The 26,978-nt window shown below is 54.3% G+C and overlaps 2 protein-coding genes across 2 annotated transcripts in view; both read left to right on the forward strand.

The window, feature by feature from the left end:
- Nucleotides 1-17,644, forward strand: part of LOC127462895 (serine/threonine-protein kinase pim-1-like) — a 120,049-nt gene extending 102,405 nt beyond the window's left edge. The window contains exons 3-8 of the mRNA XM_051771829.1: nt 9,805-10,171; nt 10,812-10,988; nt 11,257-11,410; nt 11,605-12,493; nt 13,293-13,404; nt 13,903-17,644. Coding sequence (XP_051627789.1) covers nt 9,805-10,171; nt 10,812-10,988; nt 11,257-11,363 — 651 coding nt within the window. The 3' untranslated portion in view covers nt 11,364-11,410; nt 11,605-12,493; nt 13,293-13,404; nt 13,903-17,644. The remainder of the gene's footprint in view (nt 1-9,804; nt 10,172-10,811; nt 10,989-11,256; nt 11,411-11,604; nt 12,494-13,292; nt 13,405-13,902) is intronic.
- LOC127462839 (zinc finger protein 239-like) overlaps nt 1-26,978 on the forward strand; it is a 172,603-nt gene that overhangs the window by 122,811 nt on the left and 22,814 nt on the right.

Genomic DNA, 26,978 nt, shown 5'->3' on the forward strand with positions numbered 1-26,978 from the left:
GCTGGTGCAGAGACATCAGGGAGGGTCTAGAAATGCTGCTGGGAGGGGGTGGGAAAGCAGGAGGGGTGTGTGCAGCCTGCAAGGCCAGAGCAGCAGCAGGGCCAGGGCAGGACAGCCTGCAGGAGAGATGGCCAAGGGCTCTGGCAGGGCTGCAAGGCCCAAAGGCACCCAGGCCTTTGTCCCCTTGCCTCTGGCAGCTGCCTCTGCCACTCAGGCCACCACAAGCAACTTTCCTGGCAGGTTCTGCCCTTGGGTTCTGCCTCGCCCCTCCCTCAGCAGCCTGGCAGGGGTTGCCCAGTTTTGGGCCTTTGTTGTTCCTCCCCCTCCCATCCCAGTGCCCCCCAAACAGCCCTGAGCCAGCCGGGAGGGACAGGATCTGCTGGGCCAGGGCCTGGGGCTCAGCCCTTGGCCTTTGTGCTCCACAAAACCAAGGCAGGCTTTGCTCAGCATTGCAGGGGCCTGCCCAGAGCCTTTGTCTGCCTGCACTCCTGGCCTCCAAGGAGCTGCTCCAAGGAGTCCCTGGGGAGGCTTTGGCAGTGCCTGCCCTCAGTGGGGCCCAGCAATGCTTCAAGGCACTTGCAGTTTGGCTTCTGACTTCTTCAGCAGCTGCTTCAATCTTCTCTCACTACCTCAGGATGCAAACACACCCTGGGGCTCGTTAAAATCCAGAATTCCCTCAGGATCTCTTTGTCTTCCTTTAATTGTTTTAAAAGCAATTTTTTTTTTGAAATCAAAGAATGGATATATTTTAGTTCAGAGAAGAGGTGATAGAGGTGTTCTCCAAGTGATCTTGATGCTGAGTGTCTCCTCAGGAGATCCACACTGACCCTGGATGATCAACCTTGCTCCTCATCCCCCAACCTCACCAATTCTGACATGGCCCATCTTGGACTGACAGCTGATGCAGCTCCAAAAACAGGGGACATTGTGACCCTGCAGCACCTCATGGAACCAAAGGGAGTCTGGGACGTGGCAGGGCCTGATGGAAACAAAGGAACCTCCTGGGAACAAAGGGACCCTGGACACTGCCAAAAGTCAGGGAGACAAGGGAACCCCAGGACACTGTGGAATCTCCTGGAATCCAGGGGCCATTGGAATACACTGGGGCCTCCTGGAACCAAAGGGAACATGGGACACTGCAGAACCTCATGGAATCAAAAGGACCCCGGGACTTTGTGGAACATCAGGGAATCAAGGGGCCAGTGTGACATCCCAGAACCTTTTGGAACCAAAGGGAACCAATGGGACATTGTGGAATCTCATGGAATCAATGGTCCAGTGTGACATTGGGGAAAATGCTGGAATCAGTGGGCTATTGTCACACTGCAGGGCCGTACAGAGCCAAAGAACACTGGGAAACAGACCAACCTCATGGAATCTCAGAGCCATTGTTGCACTACGGAGCCTCAAGAAACAAGGGATCCAATCTTTGCCTCAGATTTTGTCAACAAATTAAATTTAAGGAATTACAGAACTGAGATTGAACCACTTTTGTCCCACTGGTTTTAATGATTGGCAAAATGAGAATATTTCTATAAAATGAATCCTTTATTCTTACAAATGATCAAACAAAAGATCTAAATCACAATAATTTACTACACAATATGAATGTTAAAACTGCCAGTAGTACAGTATAAGATAAGATAATGCACTATATTGAAGCAATTATTGAAACAATTATATTAAAGCTAGCCAAAAGAAATAATTTTTACATAGAGATCTGATGGAACTCACCCAGACCAACGGTCGTGGGGAGATTTCTTTTGCTCAACCTTGAGGAGTGTCCTTGGAGGGCGTCCCCACCCAAGGCAGGAATCTCCACACATCTACCCCAAGAAGGGCTGTGTTAGAAGAACCTGCCTGGATGAAAGGGGACTGGACTTCTCTAGTAGGAAGGGATTGACTGCTCCTCACAAATGGACAGACCAGTGAGCAGCTTCTCTGTCCCATCCAAGTTCCAAAAGCAGGACGTGTGTTTGGAGTTGGGTGAACCAGGCTGGTTTGAGCATCATTCAACACCAAAACCATTCCCAGGGTGCCACCGGTAACTGGCAGATCTCACAGACAGCTTGCATGAGAGCTGGCACTGTTGGCATTGTCTGATGGCATTTTAGGCCTTCTCAGGGCAGGCCCTCCTGCCACCCGGGTCGAGAGGTTGGCTGTGAAAGTCCATCCTGGAGATGCACAGGGAGCCAAGAGTTGGGCTCCTGAGTGACATCCAACAATGGACAGGGGGATGGCACTGACCAGATGAAAGTGTCTCAGGTAGATCTGACCACTCCTTGGGCCTGGCCATCCACACAGATGTTTCCCCAGTGAACAGATACTACAGAGGATGTTTGATAACGTTTCTGTAACCCCAGAATATTGAAATAAATGTAGATTTAATTCTGTACAACACAGAAATTCATTCACTTTCTCTTTTCCTCCTTCTGTGGATGGAGGGAACTTGTGACTTCAGTGTGTGACTCACTGTGTGCAAAGGGCAAATATGGACAGAATTCAGGGCAGGGAGTGTTGGGGGGATCTTGGGATCTGTGCTTGATAGAGAAGGTGTTTGCCATTGGTCTCAGACTATCTACTGCAGAAAGTGGACTTCAGTGGAGGCAATGTGGACTTAATATACAATAGAGGAAGGACTTTTGTTTTTTATTGAGCTGTGCCTTCCTCTGGTTTAGTTTGCTGGCAATAAATGAACATCCCTCTGTGTCTCGGGCAGCTCTTTCTCCAAGCCAAGCAGGTGGGAGTTGGTGCCAAGGAGCTGAAACCTGCAGGTCCAGCCTTGAGTGGAGGGAGCTCAGATTTGCCCAAGGCTGCTTTGAGTGCCAGGGCTTTGATGAGGGAATGGTGGGGTGGGGATAGGGATAAAGTCTGATGGATTGTCAGATATAAAATGGTCTTGATTTTCTTATCTATTCAGACTGAATTATGAGGTGCTTGGGATCAATATCAACTGGGGATTTCTGATATCAAAGTAAAAACAGGAAAAAAGTAAACAGGCCACAAAAAAGGAAATATTTTCTCATTTCTTCTTTAATACAATATAGTCACTTTGAATGTACTTCTGAGATTCTGAGATCTAATTAACCACAAAAGAAATGCAGACTTACAAGTAAATTATCTCCAAGGGGCTTGTCTGGTTAAGATGCCAACACTGAACAGAGAGTGTGGAGGAATGAGCAGACAAGGAGACCATCCCTGGGGCTGGGGAAGCAGGAACTCAGAGTCACTGGTTCCAGGTGGCAAATGGACTGGGGGATGTTTCTGGGAGAGCCCATAAAGGGTGTGCTGGTTTCACGGGGAGTACAGTTAAATTTCTTCCCCGTGGCTGGTGCAGGGCTGTGTTTTGGATTTGTGCTGGACACAGGGTTGATAATCACAGAATGACAGAATAGGATGAGTTGGAAGGGACCCCCACAAGGATCATCCAGTCCAACCCCTACCCTGCACAGGACCATCCCCAAGGGTCACACCATGATCCTGAGAGGATCATCCAAACACTTCTTGAGCTCTGTCAGCCTTGGTGCTGTGCCCACTGCCCTGGGGAGCCTGGTCAGTGCCCAACCACCCTCTGGGGGAACAATCTTTGTCTAAGATCCAACCCTGACACAACTTCAGACCATTCTCTCAGTCCTGTCCCTCGTCCCCCCAGAGCAGAGCTCAGGGCCTGCCCCTCCTCTGCCCCTGCCCAGGAAGTTGGACCTGCACTGAGGTCTCCCCTCAGTCTCCTCTTCTCCAGTTGAACACACCAAGTGCCCTCAGTGTCCTCACACGCCTTCCCCCCAAGGCCCTTCCCCATCTTCCTTGCCCTCCTTTGGACACTCTCTAATGGCTCAATCTCTCCCTTCCATTGTGTCCCCCCAAACTGCCCCAATGGTGCAGGTGAGGCCGCCCCAGGGCAGAGCAGAGCGGGACAATCCCCTCCCTGGCCCGGCCGGCCATGCTGGGCCTGATGCCCCCAGGACAGGCTTGGCCCTCCTGGCTGCCAGGGCACTGCTGACTCAGGGCCAACTGGCCACCCACCAGCACCCCCAGGGCCCTTTCCCAGCACTGCTTTCCAGCCTCTCCTTCCCAGTCTGTTCGTCCCTGCGGGGTTGCCCCATCCCAGGGCAGAATCCGGCACTTCCCCCTGTTGAAGTTCTCAGGGCTCCTAAAGAGCCGGGAGGTCACGGGATGTCAAAGAGCCCCACGGAGCTAAAGGGACCCTTGGGACGCTGTGGAACCTCCTGGAATCAAGGGACCTTTGTGACATGTGGGGCCTCATGGAATCAGAGGAACCCTGTGGAATATCATGGAATCAAGGGGCACCTGTGACACTGCAGGGTCTCATGCTCCAGAAGGAACCCTGGCACACTGTAGGATCTCATGGAACCAAGGGGCCATTGTGACACAGCATGGCTGCAGGGAATCAGGGCTCCAGAGTAAAAGTCCATGGCCTCATGGAAAAAATGAATTCTGGAACACTGTGGAACCTCAAGGAATCAAGAGGCCATTGTGACACTGCAGGGCCTCATGGAGCCAAAGGAACCCTGGGACTTTTTGGATCCTTATGGAGTCAAGGGCCAGTTGTGACACTGCAGAGCCTCATGGCACTAAAGGAATTGTGGAGAACTGCCGATGCCTAAAATCTGTCCTGACACAGTTTTAAACTCTTTTACTATTCTTGGTTGTTAGTAAAGACAATCTGACTGTGTCACTAAAAATAGAAGTTTTATTCTTCCGTCCTCCTCGTCCACCCCAAAATGGCAGAAAAGGCATGCAGTGTTTACAGTAAAGCTTTTTTATCCCACCTAGCGCAGGAATTTCTAGGCTACAGGGAAGGAGGCACCCATGGACCTTTTTAACATACTGTCACACACTTTTTCTAACCTATCCACACTAGTCAAATTTTTCTAACAACACACTGTCATTCTTAATTATAAATTAATTCATATTTCATAAGTGGGGTGACCTAAAGCAGTCTCTTCCTTCTCATTTTTAACTCTGGTAGCAGGTGTTCACCGCAGGTGTCCTTCCCCTGAAGTCAGCAGCTTCTTCTCTCCCTCTCACAGAGTGCCCAAGGCCGTCTGATGGATTCCATCGCTGTCTCTGAGGCCTCTCTCTGGGGAGCTGCCTCTGGCTCTCCAGCCTGAACACCTGCTTGGTCTCCCACCCCCCAGCTGTGATTCAGTTTTCTGGAATGATTATAAATGAATTAAAAAGCTTTTTTGGGCCATGATCTAGGCAACTGCTGCCGTGGATAACGTGGATTGCAGGAAGGCAGAAGAGAAGGACGTGAAAGGGCCACCTGAGAGCAAAAGGTATTCTTCATTTTCAGTAGTCTCTGAATTTTTGTTACTAGTTTTCTGTTTCTGTGGAAGAGTTCAGTGTCCTCCCTCCTGGGAGGGATGGGAATAAATGATTAAACATGGAAAACGTTGTGGCTGAGCTGTTCCAACGCTGCAAACTGTCATTTGTCCAGATGGTCTAAAGATGTCCAGATTATCAAAAACCTTCCATATGTTTCTTTTCAGGGAGAGAGAAATATTTGATGAAGAAATCCAGCAAAGGCAAAAGTGCAAGGCCAAGCCTCAGCCTGCTGAGAGCTGAGGAGTGGCACCAACTGCCTCAGAATTACATAGGGAAAATAAGAAACACAGAGGTTTTGGAATGGGATCGAGCCATTTTCAATGGCATTGATTCACTTTGAGGTGACAGACTGATCCCTCTCAACTTTTGGGATGCAGAGCTGGGAGAGACTGGAATGTTAATGGTCCACAGCTCCAACACTCTCCAGTTGCAGAAGCAGTGGGGGCTTTGCTGCCCATGGGCAAAGGAACCACCTGGGGAAGGGGGGGTTAATGGGGCTGGGGGGGGGAGAGGAGGGGCAGCACCATGAGCAGGTGAGTCCTGAGACCCCCCTGGTGTCCCCAAGACCATCTTGGTGTCCCCACCCCCCCCTTGACACCCCGAGACCCCCCCGGTGTCTCCAGTGTCCCCAGGGCCTCCCCATGGCCCCAATCCCCCCTTGACACCCCCAATTCCACTGTCCCCAAACCCCTCCCCACTGTCCCCCCTGTCCCCAAACCCCATCCCTGATGTCCCCAACCCTCCATCTCATCCCAGGAGCCCCCCCTGGACCCTCTGACCACAAAAACACCCCTCCTTCCCCCCACGCTCACAGAAAGGCCAAGGGCATTTGGGGACGTGTTGGGGACAGTTGGGGGGCTTTGGGGGGCACTGGGTCATTACTGGGGGATACTGGGACACACTGGGGGGAACCAGGGGGCACTGGGAGGGACTGGGGGATACTGGGGCACACTGGGAGGGTACTGGGAGGGACTGCAGGTGAACTGGGGCACACTGGGGTCACTGGCAGATGACTGAGGAGTTCCTGGGGGATTACCAGGACACACGGGGGGACACTGGGAGGTTACTGGGCCACACCGGGGGTTACTGGGTGCTCAGTGGAGGATCATTGGGCCACACTGGGAGGCAGTGGGAGGTCACTGGGATGCACTGGGTGGTCACTGAGGGGGTTACTGGGCCGTACTGAGAGTCACTGGGAGGTCATTGGGCTGTACTGGGGACATTGGGATCCCCTTACCCGGATGTGGTACATCTCATCCCTGGACTTTGGGGGGCACCACCAGGCCCCCTCCCCTGGGGGCTGGGGGACCCCCTGAACCCCAGTGCTGAACCCTCCCTGTAGGATCTCTGTGTGCTGAGTTTTGCGGTCTCTGGGGTTCAGGGCGGGCAGCAGGATCCCCTTTCCCTGGGGTCGGTCCGCCGGGCCGGCAGGGGCGCTGTGGCCCGAAAAGAAATGGCGGGTCCAGCACGTGACGCGGGGCCTCATGGGAGTTGTAGTTCTTTTATGAGCTCTCCGCCGGCGCGCCTGCGCAGTGCAGCCAGGGCGTCGGAAAAGCCCCCGAGCCCCGCAGCCCCCGAGAGGGCTCCAAGGCCCCGCGCTCTGCCCCTCGGGAACCCCCGAACCCCTCCGCTAAACCCTCCCGAGCCCTCCAGCCTTTCCACTCTCAGTGCAGTGCACCCGCCGCCGCCTCCTCCATCACTTCCCCACAGCCAACATGGCGCTCTGCGCGCTCCCCGCCTCCAGAGAGACCCCCGCAGTCAATCAGCGTGCGGTCTCGCCCCCCGCCCAGGCATCGGGCGAGCGGGAGAGGAAGAGTTTGAGCCTTCATCCCCTGCGACCACCCGAGAGGAGCTCCAGAGAGAAGTGCGCAGGAGCCCGAAGGCGCGTCCCGAGATTTACATGGAACACCGCCCACTCTCGGGTAGCTCGTGAAGATGTAAAAATGTGCAATGAATATGGATGAGCTAATTTCCCAGGAACTGGAACGGTCCTGTGTGTGCAGGGACACAGGTCAGGGGGTGCCCCCCCAGCAGCCCTCTGTCCCCACAGCAGGTTGGGAGCTCAGGGGGCCACCCCGGACCCCCCTTTCCCACCCCCCTCTGCCCCACAGCTGCTGCAGCACCAGCTGCTGGGTGGGGGGAGTCCCCCCATCAGCCCCCAGGGTTGGGGACCCGTGGAGAATCGTGACCAGAGCAAGCACAGAAAGGGTTACAGAAGCAGTGGACATTCCCAGTGCGGACCTGCCCCCTCCCAGAGCCCCAGGGAACCGCTCCAGGGCCCAACTGATGGGGGACAGGGGGGACCCATATGGGAACCCCCCTCCCTCTGTCCCCCTGCCCACTGTCCAACACCCCTTTTCTCCCCTCTCCCACCCCTTTCTCATCATCCCCACAGTCCTCAGCTCCCCCCCCAGCTCGGTTTGGGGCTGTTTCTTCCCCTCTGCCCTGCTCGGTTTCAGTCTCAGCCCCTTCCCTGCTCAGTTTGGAGGTCCCAGCCCCCCTTTTCTCCCGTTCTCCCCCTCCTTTTTCCACTGTCCCCTGAAAGGGAGCTGTTAAATACTGGGTGCTGAAAAAGCTGCTACATCGTGTCCATTCCAAATTAAGCCTGCATTTATTAGCATGGACTGGCATCCAAATGGCAGCAAGAAGAGTCTCCTAATTCTCTTCTTTTTAATCCTCTCTGCAGTCGCCGGTTTTCCCCTCTAAGCGGGCAGGAAAACAGGAACAGCCCTGGTGTGGTCGGGGAGCAGCGCTGACCCCAAAGGGCTGCATTTCCCCTGCCGATCGTCCTGCTCTGCCCTCCCCCGGGGCTGGCTCTGCCTGGCGCTGGCCGGACGTGCCGAGGCTCCTCACCGAGCAAACACCCTCCCAAACTTCAGGGGCAAGTCCAGCCCCCGGCTGGCCTGGGAGGAAGCGACAGCAGCGCGGGCCGAGCGGGCGGGATGGGGTCCGAGCAGCGGCGGGAAGTTGCAAGATTGCCAGCAAAGAAGTCAAAATAAAGTGAAGCAGCTAAAAAAGCCCGTGGCCTCGGCATGGGTGCGGGAGGAAGGGGAGCTCCGTGACTTCAGCCGGGGCTGCCCCCGGGGCGCGCGGGGGCCAACGGGGAACGGACAAACGGACGAACGGACCAACGGCCCCGGCGCTTCGGCGGCAGCAGCGGCAGCAGCAGCAGCGACTCTTAGCGACGCGCTCTCGCTCTTCCTCTTGCTCTTCTTCCTCCTCTCCCTGTCCCGGTGTCCCTGTCCCGGTGTCCCGCTGTCCCAGTGTCCCTGTCCCGGTGTCCCCGTCCCGGTGTCCCTGTCCCGTTCCCGGTCCCCCCTCCCCTTGCCGGCCCGGGCCATGGCCCCGGCCGTTCCCCTCTGCCGGGCGGGGCCGCCCCGTCCCCGGCCCTGGGCGGCCCTGGGCGGTCCCGCCCTCGCCCGGCTCCCGGCGCGCCGGCTGTGGCGCTGCTGGGCGCTCCTGTGGGGCGGGCTGTGGGACGGGCTGTGGCGCTGCTGGGCGCTCCTGTGGGGCGGGCTGTGGGGCGGGCTGCGGGACGGGCTGCGGGGCGGGCTGCGGGGCGGGCTGCGGGACGGGCTGTGGCGCTGCTGGGCGCTCCTGTGGGACGGGCTGTGGGACGGGCTGTGGGACGGGCTGTGGGACGGGCTGCGGGACGGGCTGTGGGGCGGGCTGTGGGACGGGCTGTGGGACGGGCTGTGGGACGGGCTGTGGCGCTGCTGGGCGCTCCTGTGGGACGGGCTGTGGGACGGGCTGTGGGACGGGCTGTGGGGCGGGCTCGGCCTCGCCGCCCCTTGGCTCCGCCCGGCTCGAGCCCGGCGCCTGCCGGGGCCGGCGGGGGACGCGGGCGCCGCGGCCGCTGCCGCCTCCTCGGCGGGTTCCCCGGGCAGAGCTCCGCCGCCGCTGCCCGCTGCGGGTGGGGAAGCCCGGCCCGGGCCGCTCGAGGGGCGCTCGGGGGCCGTGCCGGGCCCCGGCCCGAACGCTGACGGCCACGTCTCGCCCGCACGGAAGGCGAAGGGGCCCCTGCAGAAGCGCTACCGGCTGGGTTCGCTGCTGGGCAGCGGCGGCTTCGGCCGCGTCTACGCGGGGACCCGCCTGGCGGACGGAGCCCCGGTGAGTGCAGGAGGAGGAGCAGGAGGAGGAGGAGGAGGAGAGCGGGACGGGCGGCGAGCTCAACCCGCCGTCCCCCTTGGCTTGCAGGTGGCCATCAAAGCCGTGCCCCGGGATCTCATCCGGCGGTGGGGCGAGCTGGTGAGCGAGCGGGGCCAGCGGGAGAAAGCGGGGCGGGCCGGGCGGGGACGAGCCGAGGCCCGGGAGGGTGGAAGCCGCCGGGACACCTGGAGGGAGAGTGGGCCCGTGGGGTCGGTGGGGGACGGGGAGCATCCAGGGCTGGCAGAGGGGTAGCAGGCAGACAGGCACGGCGTCAGCCCCACTGACGACCCCGTGGTCCCCCCGCAGCCCGACGGCACCCTGGCACCCCTGGAGATCGTGCTGCTGGACAAGGTGTCCAATGGCTTTCGTGGTGTCATCCAGCTCCTGGAGTGGTTCGAGCTCCCCAACAGTTTCTTGCTGGTGATGGAGCGTCCGGAGCGCTCTCGGGACCTCTCTCGCTTAATCACGGCGTGGGGGTTCCTGCCGGAGGAGATGGCGTGGGGGCTGTTCCGCCAGGTGCTGCAGGCCGTGCGGCACTGCACCAGCTGCGGCGTCCTGCACCGGGACATCAAGCCCCACAACATCCTCCTCGACCTGGCCACCGGCGAAGCGAAGCTCCTTGACTTTGGATGTGCCACCTTCCTGCAGGACACGGTCTACACCCAGTTTGCAGGTGAGCCCACAGCTGGGGGATGCTCCTGGTGCCGGGCACCGCATGGCCATGCCCGGGTGTGGCACCGGAGATTGCCCCTTTGGCTGAGGGGGAACAGGATTAGTTCTTCAGCCGAGTTGCTTTTGGATGGGGCTGGGGGGTGACTGTGAGACGGGCCCCGGCCTTGCCGACAGCCTGTGCCACCCACCCTGTTCTGGGCTGGGTCTGGGGCAGGGGGGAGCCAGCCTGGCCAAAACCCCCATGAGGGTAGCAGAGAAGGGGGTCAGAACTGTGCACCAGCTGGCTTGGTGTGCAGGCGAGGAAGGGCTTGGGCTGCTCCGCTTGCCTTGTTTGCCTTGGCTTATGATGAATTGTTGGGGGCAGTGCAGTGGGGCAGGGAGAAGGCATGGCTTTTCCCCACCACTGGCTGGGTTTTTCCCTTGCATGTAATGGTTGGGCCTTGCCAGGGCTTCTGCTGCCCTCTTGGACACCAGTGGCTTCTTCTGCAACCCCAAGTTTGTAACCAAGAGTCAGGGGCCGGTGAGAAGGCAGTGGGTCACAGCGTGTGCCACTGGGGCAGGCCCCACATTGCCAGGGATGCTGGGGTGAGGCTCTGGGAGCAGGCAGCATCCACCTGATGAACTGCGTCTGTATTCCGTAGGAACACCGTCATACAGCCCGCCAGAGTGGATCTGCTTCAAACGCTACCGCGGCGAGGCGGCCACGATCTGGTCCCTGGGCATCCTGCTCTACCAGATGGTCTGCGGGAAGCACCCGTTCTGCAGAGGCACCAACACCATCTGGGACCAGCTCCCGTTCCCACCACGGGTCTCTCGAGGTGGATACCAATCTTTGTGGCACGGGGGGAATAACGGTGTTGGGAGAGGGCAGCGGGCTCACGAGGACGCCGCTCTTGAAGCTGTTTGTGTCCCATGGGTGGCTGGAGGAGGTGGCCTGTGTCCTGCCATCCTGCTCTCCTCCAAAAGGGAGAATCAATTGAGAAGTTTGAGCACAGCTCTGAGCACAGCCAGCACAGCCTGGGCACATGGACAGTGGGACAGAGGGGACAGGATCCTTCTCCAACTGACCGGCCATTTTCCCCCCAGGGTGCCAGCACCTTATCAGGTGGTGTTTGTCCATCCGCCCCTCGGACAGGCCAGCATTGGAAGACCTTTTGTGCCATCCTTGGGTGCAGGGCATCCACCTGCTCTAGAAGACAGGAGAGATCCACGTGCTCACTTTGATCCAGGGCCCTGGCAAGTAATACCTCCACACATCTCTTGGCAATAAGAAGCAAAGAAAACCAGACTTTTTTGTCGTGCCTGTAGCACTGAGGGGGGGTCATCACATGGGAACATGCACCTCTTTGTGCTGGAGCTGGGCTGCAGACCCGGTCTCCCAAGTGCTGGTGGCCACCATCCAACCTGGTTTTGCTCATCCTGCTTCACAGACAGCTGGGCCCTCGGCAGAACACTGACAGCCTGGTCTGGCCCCCAGGGAAGGAGAAGGGGCCTCTGGAGAAGCTGTGCCGGGTGGGGCTGCTGCTGGAGACGTCGAGGACGACGTCAGGGATGACCAGCTCTTTGTTGTTGACCTGGACACTGGGGAGCTGAAGATGATGGACTTTGATTGTGGCCCCTTCCTCCAAGCCGTGCTCCACACGCCGTTTGCAGATGAGTCCACACCCGGGGGTGCTCCCGGCCGCGGGCATTGCTCAGCCTGGCTGGGCACCGAAGGTTCCCCCTTTGCTGGCGGGGAACCCGATGAATTCTTCAGCCGGCTGCCAAGCTGCTTCTCGGCAGGAGGGCAGGCGGGTGCTCTGGGCTGGGTGTGAAATGGGAGCCCGGCTCTGCCACCAGCCTCTGCCACTGCCCCTTTGCTGGGCAGGGCTGGGGCAGGGGCAGCCAGCCTGCCAAAAACAAACCCCCGTGGGGGAGCAAAGGTGGGGCTGCAGAACACCAGCTGCTTTGGGCTGCAGGCCAGGAAAGGCTTGGGCTGCCTTGGCTTAGGAGCCTTTTTTTGGGGGCAGTGCAGCAGGGCAGGGAGAAGGCCTGGGTTTTCCTGAGCTGGAGGAGGTGGGGTTTTTCTTTGGCCTGGAGGGGTTGGGCCTTCCTCAGAACCCTGAGTGAATGTTAACATTTTACCTTTTTTCTTGTTTCCACTTTTAGTTTGTAATCTCTTGTCATGAATTTGTTGTTTGTTTTCAAGGGAAGAGTTGGAGCTGGTGCCCAGTCTGGATTGGGAAGGGCTGGGACCATCCCTGGAGAGGATCTGACGTCCCCTCTGAGAAGGCTGAGGACATCCTTTGGGACACACTCTTCTTCCAGCAGCAGATCTTGTGAGGTAGATGCTCATCTTGCCCATCTTCTCAGCAGGAGTGGGATAATGGCTTTGGGGAGATGGCAGCAGGCACATGAACATCCCGCCCTTGCAGCTGCTGAGCAGGTTGATCTCCTGGGCTTGGCTGGAGGAGGTGGCACCTGTGTTGAGTAATTTCTGAAATCCAATCGATCTGGGATGACCCCAAGTGACAGTTTAGTTTTCACCTTGCTCGAGCTGTATCTCAGCTGTTCTCTGAACAGTTCTCTCCTCCACCTGTCTGTTACTTCCCAACTGCTCCCTCTTTTCCCTGCAACGAGTTCCCAGCTTGTCATGGTCTCCATCAAACCATTGATAGAAGAAATAGAAACTCTACTCCCAGTACCCCAGAGTGCCCAAATGAGGAACAATGTAATCCTGGAGAAGTCCTAGAGAATTAGATAAGGGATGTCCCAAACCAGCAGGATGTAAACTAAGCCCTGTGTACCCAGATAAAGGAAACACAATGGTGCTGTGCTGCTCAAGAACTGAGCAGCACAGATGACAGAGAAGGCCAGGAAGGACCAGAAAAGGACTTCCAATAGGGGTGTGACTATGTAAAGCAGAGTAATGAATATGTATTAAGTAAGCAAGGCTATCAAATGCACATGTAAACAGTGTGTGTAATAAAAAGCCCTGTCTGTCATTTGGCATGTTGGATTAGAGGAACTCTCCTCTGAGCATCCAGCATGCTGAACAAAGAAGAATGCCCTTTTTAACATCTCCAAATTGGGGTTAAGAAGTTTGTTTCTGCTGCTTTTGGGTGTAATTTTTGGCCCCCCAGACAGGACACCTCTGCCTGATCTCCCACAGATCTGAGGGATCACTGGATCTTCAACCAGCACCAGGACTTTGCTGTAGAAGAGCACAGATCCCCAACCCAGTCTGGGACACAGGTAAGATCCCACTGGATAATAAGGATATCTTTTTGGGAATCCTGCCCATGTCAAACGTGTGGATCTTTCAGCGCACTGGGGGGTTCTTTGGTATTTTGGGAATCCTGCTCATCTGAGACCTGTGGATCTTCCAGCCCTTTGGGTGGGTTATTTGGTATTTTGGACTTTGGTATTTGGTTTGTTTTATCGATCAGTATTGTTGTGTTCTTATTTGTTTCTGTATTGTAACATTTTGGGTCTACTGTTTAGAGATGGGGAGTGGGCAATCTGAAGGGGGAATTGTGAAGTCCCTACTTTGTTGCATTTTGCAATTTTGGATGAAGTTTGGCAGCCCCCCCAGAGGAACAGCTCCCAGGGAGAATTTAATGAGGTGTTGTAATCAATGGGTGGCTGTTCTGGAACATTGAATTCTAATCCACTGTTACAGTTGATGCTGTTTCAGAAGGGGAACAGAAGTGGAAGGAGGTTATGTCTGGTGATGTGTTTTTCACTTTGCAGAACCCTCTGAAGTGGCAGAAGGATTGTGGTGTGAATGCAGCGCCCTCAGAGCCCTCGGTGTGAGCCCAGAAAGGAAAATCAAGGGAAATGGTTAAAGCCTTGTTGTTCAATGTGGAGCACAGGAGAACTTTGTTCTCATCGTCTCCCCAATAAGGAGGAGGACTCAGATCTTCTGGTTGGCCCCACGGGCAGGTTGAGTGGGGGAACAGATAATCAAGATGCAGAAACCAATCTTGCAGGGGAACTGGCATGTGAAGAGGCAGATTTAGCATGTCCAGAAGAAAAGGGAGAGAGAATGTGTCAGAGAGAGAGCAGAGAGCTTCAGTACAGCTGCAGGAAGAACTAGAGCTAAACAAGGAGGGGTGGGAGTGGCCCCCCTGTGTGATAGAACCCAGACTAAATGGCAAAAGCCTTCAAAATGATGATTCAAACCCAGGATCTGGGCTAGAAGGATCCTATGTTAGAAGTGTTGTTTGGTAGTAGGGAGAAAGCAATGGTTGTTAAAACCAGTCAGAGGTTCTTGGAAGAGCAGATTTTGGTGGGGAATATACAGAGTACATTGGACATTCCCTTTCCCACTGCAGATCCTGAATGGGATCCTAACATCCCTGTTTTTAGAGAAAGGTTCAATAGATACCTGCAGTGGATGTTGTCTGGAATGAAACATGCCAGGCCAAAGGCAGTGAACACGTCAAAATTCTTTGCAATGAAGCAGGATCACAGGGAATAGCCTACTGAATTTTTAAATCATCTGGAAGAAACAGCACCAAAATATACTAATATCCATCCTGAAACACAGGGGGAAGGACTCAACTGGCCCCCATATTTGTGGGGCAGTCCTCAGATGTGGTTAGGAGGAAATGACAAAAAGCTGAGGGACAAGATCAATCTAATTTAGGGACATTGTTGGAGGTTGGGAGAATCAGCAGGAATCAACTCAGCAGGAAGGAGTTGCAGTTCTGGAAGAAATCCCAGAGGAAATGGTGCCCCCAGGGAGAGGAAGAGGATGAGAGCATGGGCAGCCTGCTTCAAACATCCCCCCCAGGAGACTTGGGATCAATCCCTGTGCATCCTGTAAGAAAGATGGACACTGGAAATGGGATTGTCCACAACTGAAACTTCAGAACCCTCCCAACCCTCTCCTGGCATCACTGAAGACGACTGAGGGGGCACCAGAGGATTCTCCCCCATCAGAACATCTGGGTCCAGCCAAGCTAAGTACAATTGGTTGTGGCTGTGGGAACTTGTTCCCCTGTCTTAAATGAGGGAAAATGAAACTCGAGTCACAATTCTGGAACAATTGTCTGGTGTGACAGGGAAGTGGGAAACTGGGCCATTTTTAATGCTGTGGATTTGAAATTGGGAAAACAGTGGTTGGCTCCCCAGTGTTTGTATTTCCCCAATTCCCCAAAGCCTCTGCCTGGGAGAGATCTCTTGGAAAAATGAAATGCCACAATCCAATTGAAAAATGGTCAAATATAGGTTATTATTGCAGAGCCTAATTCTGTGGAAGATTCTAGTTTTGCATGAGAGTCTCCAAAAGCAGAACTAATCCATCTGCCAACATCACTTGGGGATGCAGTGATTCCAATAGGATGGGCTGGAGAGGTGCCTCCATGACCCAAAAGAGCAGAACCCGTGAGAATTGCAGTGAAACCTGGAGCAGGGTTGGTCAGGCCAAAGCAATAGCCTTTGAAAATGGCAAGTTGTGAGGGATTCTCACTCTTTGTAGAAAAACTGATGAAATTATGGTTGTTAAAAGAATGTGAATCTAAATGTAATGCTCCAATTTTGCCAGTCAAGCAGGCAAATGGAAGGCTATCCCAGTTAGTCCAAGACCTCAGAGCTATAAATAATAGAGTAGAAGATATACAAGCAGTTGTAGCGAATCCTTACACTTTGCTGACTCCCCTAAATGAAAGTTTAATATGTTTCACAGGATTAGATTTGAAAGCTGCCTTTTTCTGTCTCCCTTTGAGTTGTGAAAGTCAAGAGCTTTTTGCTTTCAACTGGGAAAATCCAAAGACAGGGAGGAAAACCCAGCTGACTTTGGTGGTCCTCTTGCAGGGATTTAAAAATATCCCCCCAGTATTTGGAACTCAATTGGCAAAGGAACTGGAGGAATGGAAAAGTCAAAACCCTCTTGGAGCCTTATTCCAGTGTGTGGATATTTTGGTAGCCACTGATGCTGAGCAGCAATGTTGGGATCAGACACTGTGGGATTTCCTTGGACTGGGTGGATATGGGGTGTCCCAAACACAAAGTGCAAATAGTCCAGACCCCAGGAGCCTCCCTGGGCTTTGGAATTCTCCAAGGACAATGGAGGCTGGGCCAGGAACGAAAGAAGCAACCTGTCAACTGCCCCAGCCCCAGCAAAGGAAGCCCAGAGAAGGATTGCTTCCAGACTAGAGGAGAAGTGTATTTGGGCAGAGCTGACTTAGGAGACAGCCCCTGGGAAAGTCCTGGTTGGGAATTGTTTCCCAGTGGGGGCAGCTTTGTCCAGCGTGGAAAACAATTCTCTGGATGCACAGGAACTCCCCCCAGCAGGTCATGGAATTGGGGGCACTCCTCTGCAGTGCCTCAGCCCAGAAAGCAGAACCAATTGTGCTCACTCCAGCTTTGGGATTGAGTCAAGGAGAACAAGTTAATCCTTGGACTTGCTTGAAGATCTCCAGAAACCAACAGAGGCTGCTGTCCTGCATTGCAGAGTGCACCAAGAGGGGGAGACCAAAGCAGAACTGGGGAATCATTTGGCCCAAAAGGCTGCCAAAGAGGCTGCAGAAAAAGGCACTTTAGAGAGTAAAGTTTTGTCTTTAATAACCCTGGCAGAGATACCTCTCCCAGTAGAAAAAAATTAGTCTAGTGCTAAGGATTGTCAGCTCACTGAAACCTTAGAGCAAAATTTGCTCCAGGAGACTGGGCAGTTACCCCAGGTGGGCAAACAATAGTCCCTGAGCCAATCTGGTGTGACCTGGTGGATGGGGAACATGAGGGTATTCCTTGGAGTGAAGCAAATCATTGAAACATCTGCACAAGTGGGTTATAAGTCCAAAACTGCCCCCAACTGTAGAAGCAGTGAGTCAGCAGTGTGGTGTGTGTAAGAGAAATGATCCAACCCCTGCCAATGCAGTGGGAATAGGTGATGTACAGTGTGGAAATGTTCCAGGTGAATGTTGGCAGATGGATTTGACTGAATTGCCCAGAAAAGGGGGGTGTAAAGATCTCCTAGTCTTGGGGGATACCTTCTCTGGGTGGCCAGAGGCTTTTCCTTGTTGCACTAAGAAGGTTTGGGAAGAGACTGCAATACTGTTAAATGAAATCCTCCCTGTATTTGGGATGCCTTTGGGAATGTCATCAGACAGAGGTTCCCACTTGACTGCAGAAACAAAATGCTTCACTCTTGTTTTGCTCTTCTGAACACAGTTCAAACACTGTTGACATGGGAGGAAAATTTACATCTCTTTTTAGTGTCAAATGTTATCCAAGTGTTGCCTAAAAGTGTATGTATTAAGTAAGCAAGACTCTGTAATGAATCTGTAAACTGTGTGTGTAATGTAAAGCCCTGTCTGGCTGTCCCTGAAGTGCTGAGGCTGAACAACAGCCCCTGAGCCAAAGCTGAGCTCTAGATGAACCTTCCAACCTAATGGGCTGTGTCTCCATGTATCTGCTCATCAGCTCAAACTGGGTCTGTTTGTTGGTAAAAATGTGGTGTGATGGGACTCCACCTGTGTATCTGCTCCTGAACCAACCAGGTGTGCTTATTAGTCAGATCTGTTAGTCTGGGCTCATTAGTGAATCCTGTTTGTACCTGTTCATTAATGAAATATGTCTGATTGTCAGCAAAATGTGATCTTTATCCTTCTGTATCTGGAGAGTGGTCAAGGCCATGGCAGTTGATGTCTGGCCTTGTTTGGCAGCAGATGGGGCAGGGGGAGCCTTGGTTTGGGAGAAGTAGAACATTGCTCCCAATATTCTGCTCTGGCCAAATAAGGAACAACAGAATCTTAGAGAAGTCCTGGAGAATTGGATCAGGGCTGGAACTCAAGCAAACAGGATGTGAGCTGAGCTCTGGGGACCCAGAGAAGATCAAACCAAACATGCTGGTCTCTGTGGGGAAAAGCAGGGATGCTGAGAACCGAGGTCAAGAAGGGGACACCTGACTTTGGGGGGGCACCAGCTACCAAAAAACCCACCAGAGACCCCCAGAGAAGACCCCAAATGACCAAATAGGTACTTGTAATAAGGGATGTGACTGTGTAAAGCAAAGTAATGGACATGTGTTAAGTAAGGGAGAATATCCAATGACTCTGGAATCAGTGTGTGTAATCCCAAGCCCTGTCTGTGTCCCTGAGCAGGCTGGATTAGAAGAACTCTCCTGCAGGCATCCAGCATGCTGCCCTAAAGAATGCCTGCTTCTTAACACCCCAAACTGGGGTGAAGGGCTTGGGTTCTGCTGCTTGTGGGGATCATTTCTGGCCCCCAGATGGGACCCTGTGCCTGATCTCCCGTGGATCCGAGGGATCTCTGGATCTTCACGCCGGCCCCAGGACTTTCCTGGAGAAGAGCACAGATCCCTGGCCCAGTCTGGGATGTGGGGGAGATCCCACTGGATAATAAGGCATTCTTTTGGGGAATCCTACTCATGTAAGATGTGTGGATCTTCCAGCACTTTGGGTGGGTTATTTGGTATTCCACAATTTGGTCTCTGGCTTTGTTTTATCCACTGATCATTGTTTTGTGTTTGTATTTGTCTCTGTACTGTAACACTTGCACAGGTGGGTTAGGGGTGCAAAACTGACCCAGTTGTACAAGCAGTGAGTCAGCAGTGTGGTGTGTGAGAGAAATGATCCAACCCCTGCCAGTGCAGTGGGAATAGGTGATGTACAGAGTGGAAATGTTCCAGGTGAATGTTGGCAGATGGATTTGACTGAACTGCCCAGAAAAGGGGGGTGTAAAGATCTCCTAGTCTTGGGGGATACCTTCTCTGAGTGGCCAGAGGTTTTTCCCTCGTGACACCAGCTGGGCTGGGGAAGTGAGTGGAATATCCAAGAATCCCTGGATTTGAGGTACATTTGGGAATGTCATCAGACAGAGGTTCCCACTTGATTGTAGAAGTGGTACAAGAAGTCAAATCAGGGATGCATTATTCCAGAATTCCAAAGGCCAGAGCCCCTTGGGTAATTGAGAGGTTGTCTGAGAAGAAACAAAATGCTTTAGTCTTGTTTTGCTCTCCTGACAATAGTTAATTGGGTCTTGACTTGGGAGCAAAATTTACATCTCCTTTTAGTATCAAATGTGACCCAGGTGTTGCCTCCAAGGGATTGCTGGGTGTGCACTCATTTACCTGAAAAGACAAGAAGCCATTCACCATTTCTGCCTCCCCTATTCTGGTAGAAATGATTCCTGGTCACTGGGTGAGCACTTGTGTTCCCCAAAAAGTAGACCCAGCAGTTATTGTGCAAGTACCCCCCCATCTCTGACAATCCTGCCTGTGTCCAAAGCTGTGACCCCCACTAAAGGGACAGGAGATCTGGATTGTGTTAATGAAAGGGGCACGTTTGTGGGAAATCACACCCAATGTCCTCAAACCCTTCCTGCTGGGGAAATGACTGATCCTTGGCCGGTCCCCAATGGAACAGGGTGGTGTTGGCTTGTGGAAATAACACCTGTGAAGGGTTGCCCCAAAGCTGGAAGGGCATTTGTATTTCAGCTTGCATCATGACTCAGTGCTGTAGCTGTTCTAATGCCTCGAGCTGTAAAAAGAAATAAAGCTCCTAAGGCACTCCATCCCTTCAGGAGCTTAGTCTGAAGAAAAGGAGGGATTTGATGTGGGATATAGAACACTGCTCCCAACATTTCTCTATGCCCCAGGAAGGAAAACCATAATCTTGGAGAGGTCCTGGAGAATTGGATCGGGGATGTAACTAAGCAAACAGGATGGAAGCTGAGCTCTGTGCACCCAGAGAAGATCAAAACCAAATGTTACAGTCTTTGTGGTGAAAGGTAATGACACTGTGTCTGCTCAGAACCGAGGTCAAGAAGTGGACACTTCAACTTTGGGGGCACCAGATGCCAAAAAAACCCCACCAGAGGCCCCTGCAGAAGACCCTAAAGGACCAACTAAGGACTTGCAATAGGGGGTGTGACTATGTAAAGCAAAGTAAGGGAGAATATCTGAGGAATATAGAAACTGTGTGTGTGATATAAAGCCCTGTCTGGCTGTCCCTGAAGTGCTGAGGCTGAACAACAGCCCCTGAGCCAAAGCTGAGCTCTAGATGAACCTTCCAACCTACTGGTCTATTTATCCATGTATTTGCTCCTTAGCTAAAACTGTGTATGTTTGTTGGTCAAAGATGTACTGTGTGCAAAGACTCCCCGTGTATCTGCCCATGAACAAAATAAATGTGCTTATTAGTAAGATCTGTGAGTCTCAGCTCATTAGTGAACGATATTTGTATGTGTTCATTAATCAAATCTTATGTCTGATTGTGAGCAAAATGTGATCTTTATCTTTCTGTCTTTAGAGAGTGGTCAAGGCCATGGCAGTGGATGTGTGGCCTTGTTTGGCAGGACATGGGGCAGGTTGACTGCCTTGGTTTTCCCCTTAAGCCCTGGCCAGGCTCTGGGTGGAACCCAGGAGGAGAAGGGAGCCAGATGGTTTTGCCCACTCGTAGCTCTGTGAGCTTGTTTATCCAAGCCCAGAAAAGCTGGACCCCTCCCAGCAGAGATGGAGCCCTCCCCTACGAGTGGACGCCCTGGGTAGGATTTCCCTTCCCCAGGAGGGGTTCTCCAACCCTTGGCTGCGACCGGGGCTCCCCCGCGGCCGTGCGGGCCTGGCTGAGGGGAACAGATGAGGGCAACTGGGCAGGGACTTTTCTACTCACTCCAGGCACTCTTGGTAGGAACGATGAGGTGCATTACTGAGCTCAGCCCTTTGTCATTCTTTGCTGCTTTGCACTGCAGTAAAATTACACACTTGTTCTCCAAAGTTGGTGTCTCTTGTGCTGACCCTCGTCGTGGGCAAAACAGTTCCCTGGGGCCCTGCAGTGTCACAATGGTCCCCTGATTCCATGGGACAACATTCCTAATGTACTGTCTAGACTAGAGGAAAATCACAGGAAGAGCCGTGGTTTGTTAGGACTTGCTTTGTCTGAATGAGCCCCGTGGGGCTTTTGGTGCTGAGTCCTTGAACCTCAGGTACTGAGGGGAGATTGCACAAACTTTTCCATTAGTCAGAGTCAGAAGGAGAACCCAAAATATCTCAAAGCATTAATGGGTCCCACTGAGGGGCATTCCCAATACAGGCTCCTCATGGACTCGCTGGAAGAGAGAATTGAAGGCCATGATTGCACAAAGCTCTCAAAGGCTCAGTTTCCAAAGGAAGTACCAAAGCTCCTTAAAAAACCTGGAGTACCTACTGACAGAGCCTCTCAAGGGACTAATTAAAGCACATAATTGGAGAACATGATTGAACAAACCTCTCCTAGATTCAGAGTCAAAAGGAAAGGCAAAGGACCTTAACAAACCTTTAGTCCCTTCAAGCATTAACGAGCCCCACTGAGGGCCCTTCCTGACCAAGACTCTTCAGGGGCTCATTAGAGCAGAGAACTGGAGGTCAGGATTGCACAAACTTCTCTTGAGATTCCAAAGAAAAACCCAAAGGACTTTGAAAATCCTGCAGTCCCTTGAAGCCTTCAGGAGCCCCCAAGGGCCATTCCTGACAAAGCCTCCCCAGGGACTCTCCAGCAGATCCTTGGGGGCCGTGAGTGCAGGGAGGCAAAGGCTCTGTGCAGGCAGCTGAGATGCTGAGCACAGCCTGGCTTGGTTGGAGGCAGCAGAAAGGCCCAGCCCTGACCCCCAGCCCGGGGAAGGCAGATCCTGTCCCTCACACCTCGCTCAGGGCTCTGCCGGGGGCACTGCCTTGGGGGGTGACGCTGAGGGAAGGACAAGGGGGTGCCAGTGCCCAGCCTTCCCGGGCCCTTTGCTGTGCCCTGCCAGCAGCAGCCTCCCCGTGCTGTGCCCAGGCTGCTCCTCTCAGCTGCGGGCACAGACAGGGCCCAGCTGTGCCTGCTGCTGTCCCATCCTGCGCTCAGCACGAGGGACGGGGCAGCCCAAAGAGAAGCCCCGTTGCTGGAGGGAGCCCAGGCCCTCGGGCAGAGGGGATCTCCCAGGGCCTGTGCCAGCCAGGGGCCTTGTGCTGGGCTGTCACAGGCCAGGGCAGGGGCAGCTGGAGAGCCCCTGGCCCAGCCTTGAGTTATGGGCTGAGCCATCAGCTCCTGCTGAGAGAAGGGACCTCACAGGCCCTTCCCCAGCCACCTTCCTGCTCTTGGCCTGTCCCCTCCAGGGGCAGAAGTGACCTCACAGCCCCTTCACAGCCACCAGCTTCCTACTGGGTGATGAGTTCCTGAGGCACAACTGACCCCTTGATACTGTACCCAACCATCCCCCTCCTTGTGGAGGACCACACACACATAAACTTGTTTCCTCAGATTTGTCCAGTAGATTCCCAGGATTTCCAGAGGGAGATGTTCCTCACAGGAACTGCTGTGTTTGCACTGGTGCATTTGACAGCTCTACTTCTGCCTCTCTGTCTATTGTCTCTTCAAAGAGCTCTCCAAGGAAAAGATTCCTTGAACTGTAGAATAGCAGGGGCTGGCAGAGCCCCCTGAGCAGCCCTGCCCTGGCTGTGGCTGGGCTGCAGTTCCCTTTGCCCAGAGCAGCCCCTGTCCTGCTGGGTTGGTGCTCGTGGCTGCAGCGCTGGTGGTCCCAGCCCAAGGCTTTGGCTGTCCCTGGGCAGTGCTGGCCCCACAGGAAGCGTCTCTGCAACCACCCCCACCCAATGGGCTGGGCTGGGCAAGTGTTTCACAGGGGACATGGCTGGGACAGCTGGGCTGGACTGACCCAAGGGATATTCCATTCCATGGGATGGCATGATCAGCAATAACTGAGAGAAAGGAAGGGAGAAAGGGCAGGGAGGAGGGGAGGAGACGTGGATGCTCTTTATTAATACATTTGTCTTCCAAAGAAACCTCTCCATGGACTGAGTTCTTGTCTCCCAGGGGTTTTCTTTGTTTCTGCATGTGGCCTCTGCTTTTTCCTTCCCCCTCCCCAGTTAATCTCCCTTTATGTTGACCAGTGATTTTTTCCCCTGCTTTCCCCCTGTTGTCTGACTGAGGAGGGGAAGTGAGGGAACAACTTGGTTGTCACTGGATGGCCAGACAGGTTTAACCACAGTCACCTTGCCCAAACCTTCTCTTACAGGCACACCCAGAAATGTCAGGTGTCCACACCTGAGCTTGGTCACGCCCTGCTCACCCCCTCCCCCAGGGCTGTTCAGAGACAGGAGTCCTTCCCTTGCACACAGTTCCTGGCAGCAGGGCAGTGTCTCCCTGGGCTCCTGCTGCCACTGCCAGGGGCTGGAAGCCCCTCAGCCCTGGGGGTGTCAACTGCTCTGCCCCTGTCTGAGATGCCCCACGGCCTGAGGGATGGACACAAGGAGCTCTGTGCACAGCAGCACATCCCAGGGCTGCATCCAGAGGCTTTCCCAGGGCATGTGACTCTCCAAGTGAGAGCTTGTCCCTCTGGATTTATGGCCCCCCAGGAACAGCTGATGTTTGTGCTCACTGGGGTTCATCTCCCCACACACACATAGTGCCCATGCTGAAGTCTCCTCAGTACAAAGCAAACATGGATTTTTGACCTGGTCACTTGATATCTCTCTGTGGAGAGACAACCATCCTCTTGCAGGTGGGGTGAGAGCCCAGGGCTGGGAATGGGGGTGGCAGGGGCTGCTCTGTGACAGTGGCCCTGGGGCACCTTCCCAGGCTGTCCCTGGAACAAAGACACAGCCCAGCCCCTGCTCTGCTGCTCCCTCGGGTCTGTGCCAGGAGCTCTGGCTGTGCCAGGACACTGCTGTGTGCCCCCACCCTGCACACTCCCACTCTCAGCTGGGCACTGGCATTTGCTTTGCCAGGGCATTCCTGGAGCACATTGCTGACAGGGACTGTGGAGGGAGAGCCTGAACCCTTCCTGCCCTGCCCTCAGGAGATGCCCTTGGCTGATGGAGGTGCTGGTTTGGAGCCCAGCTCTGTGCCAGCAGTGCCAGGGCCTGTCCCTGCCTGTGATCCCAGCACGGACACACAGCAGGACTGTGCCCAAGCTGCCAGAGCACTCAGGCCTTGCACCCACAGCAGGGCTGGGAAGGAGAGAGTGGAGATGGAAAGAGCAGATGTGGAAGGAGCAAGTGCCCTTGTCCCTGGCTGTGCTGCTGTGCTGGGAGTCTCTTCCCTCCAGCTCTGCACACAGGCACTGCCCCTGCAGCTTCAGAGAAGGGCTGAGGAAGCATCGTGGACACTCAGGTCAGGGTGGAGAACTTTATTCTACTCAAATGTACAGAGAAGAAACCTTATGAAAGTCTTTGAATTACAGAAGGATGGTAGATATTGATGTAGAAATCCTATGAGCAACGCCATTGATTTGTGGATAACACTATAAAAGTAGAAAAAGAGTAAGGAAATGTATTGACGATAAAAGGGACATATAGGAGAAAAAAGGCTTAGATTGCAATGAGTTACATTTGGAATGTTCTGCAGAAGAAAAGACACACTTTATTATTGCCTCTAAATCCAGCCATCAGTTTCCTGAGGGCATCCTTGAGCTCCTGGTTCCTGAGGCTGTAGATGAGGGGGTTCAGTGCTGGAGGCACCACCGAGTACAGAACTGACAGGGTCAGATCCAGGGATGGGGAGGAGATGGAGGGGGGCTTCAGGTAGGCAAATATGGCAGTGCTGAGAAACAGGGAGAGCACGGCCAGGTGAGGGAGGCACGTGGAAAAGGCTTTGTGCTGTCCCTGCTCAGAGGGGATCCTCAGCACAGCCCTGAAGATCTGCACATAGGAGAAAACAATGAAAATGAAACAACCAAAACAAAAACAAGCACTAACCCCAAGAAGCCCAAGTTCCCTGAAATAGCCTGAGTGTGAGCAGGAGAGTTTGAGGATGTGTGGGAGTTCACAGAAGAACTGGCCCAGGGCATTGCCCTGGCACAGGGGCAGGGAAAATGTATTGGCTGTGTGCAGCAGAGCAGTGAGAAAGCCAGTGGCCCAGGCAGCTGCTGCCATGTGGGCACAAGCTCTGCTGCCCAGGAGGGTCCCGTAGTGCAGGGGTTTGCAGATGGCAACGTAGCGGTCGTAGCACATGATGGTGAGGAGGAAATACTCTGATGAGATGAAGAACAGAAAGAAAAAGAGCTGTGCAGCACATCCCGTGTAGGAGATGGTAGTGGTGTTCTGGAGGGAATTGTGCATGGCTTTGGGGACAGTGGTGCAGATGCAGCCCAGGTCTGTGAGGGAGAGGTTGAGCAGGAGGAAGTACATGGGGGTGTGCAGGTGGTGGTCACAGGCTACGGCGCTGAGGATGAGGCCGTTGGCCAGGAGGGCAGCCAGGGAGATGGCCAGGAAGAGCCAGAAGTGCAGGAGCTGCAGCTCCCGCCTGTCTGCCAATGCCAGGAGGAGGAACTGGGCCATGGAGCTGCTGTTGGGCATTTACTGCTTCTTAGCACAGGGACTATTCAAAAAAGGAAAGGACAGGGAACAGTTAAGACAGACCTCTGTGAAAAAGCAACTCCATTTCTAAAAGAAATCCATGTGTCAAATGTCACCAAATGCACTGCAAAGGACTCAGGTTTGCTCTGCTTAATGGGACATGGAACTTTTTTGGTAGAGCTGTCACACACACAAGGAATGTCAGATGTAACAGACCTTGAATACAAAAGTTCCATCTCTCCTCTAATAACTCAGTAGAGCTGAGGCTGCAGAGCAGAAGCTTAGTCTGAGATTAAAATAATAGTACCCGTGTTTTCCATTTTTGCCATCACGCCTGGGAAAGTTCTTTTCCACTGCAGGAATCCTCATTTCTATGGCCCAGCACACAGTGCCCAGCAGAGCTGCAGGGAAGGGCCCCCAGAGCCGCCTGAACGCTCCCTCCCCCAGGCCTTGCTCTGTCTCAGTCAGCACCCAGACAACCCAGAGTATAACACTGAAAGAACAGGTTCATTCTCTTTAAGGTACCCCCTGTCTGTCTGTGCCTCTTGCAAATACCTTCTGGGAAATTTCCTGCTTTGATCTGGAGCTGTGACCAGCCCTCATCCCTGCAGCCCACTGTGGAGATCAGAAGGACTCTGCCCTGCTCTGCCCTCCCAGGAGTTGTTCCTTCCCCACAGCCCTTCTCCCCCAGCCCCGTGGCAGCTCCTTGGCCGGGCTGAGAGCTGACCCTGGCAGGCAGCAGAGTCCCTGCCCCAGCACACAGAGCCCTGGGGGCAGGACCCTGCTCTGCACCACAGCCCTGGGCACCCCTGGCTGCACCCCCACCTTCCCACCCCACAGCCAGCCCTGGCACAGGGAACCTTCTTGCCCTGGGCCTCTGATGGGGCAGCAGCAAGTCCTGCTCTGCAGCAGCTTCTCCTGCTGCACCCCAGCAAATCCAGCAGAGCCATCCTGACAGCTCCTGCCACTGCTGCCATTTGGCAGCTGGCAGAGGCACTTGCAGGAACTCCCCTGCACTGCTCTGCAGCCACAGCCTGACCGTGGCAAAGGGCTGGCAAGGTTCCTGCCCTGAGCAGCTCTGCCCTGTCCTCCCAGCCCAGGATCCCTTGAACCTCCTGCTCCCTTCTCCTCTCTGCCCTTGCTGCCTGCAGCTCCTGCCCTGCTCTGCCATGTGGCCACTTCCCCTGCACTGCAGCAGCTGGGAGAGTCCTGCTGAAAGATCCTGGAAGCTGTGGGATGTGCCAGCTTTAGGAGATGCCTCCAGGAAGGCAAGTTGAACTTTACTACAGCCAGAGAATTCTTCCTTCAAATCCTGGGAAGGTTTCTCCTGTGGTGAGAGCTCAGTCACCTCCCAGCCCAGGCTGCCTCTCATCTCTCTGCCTTCTCTCCTGTGCCCTGGGTGCTGCAGGCAGTGCCCTCAGCCCTGCTGGGCTGTGCAGAGGAGCTGCTCCTGGGCAGTGCTGTCTCTTTGAAGCTCTTCTTGCTTGCCAGGAGCTCCCTGTGTGCCAGGAGCCCGGCCCAGCTCAGCAGCACA

Source organism: Manacus candei, unplaced genomic scaffold (genome assembly GCF_025592945.1).
Source record: "Manacus candei isolate 608988 ecotype Guabito, Panama unplaced genomic scaffold, ASM2559294v1 h1tg000142l, whole genome shotgun sequence".
Taxonomy (NCBI): domain Eukaryota; kingdom Metazoa; phylum Chordata; class Aves; order Passeriformes; family Pipridae; genus Manacus; species Manacus candei.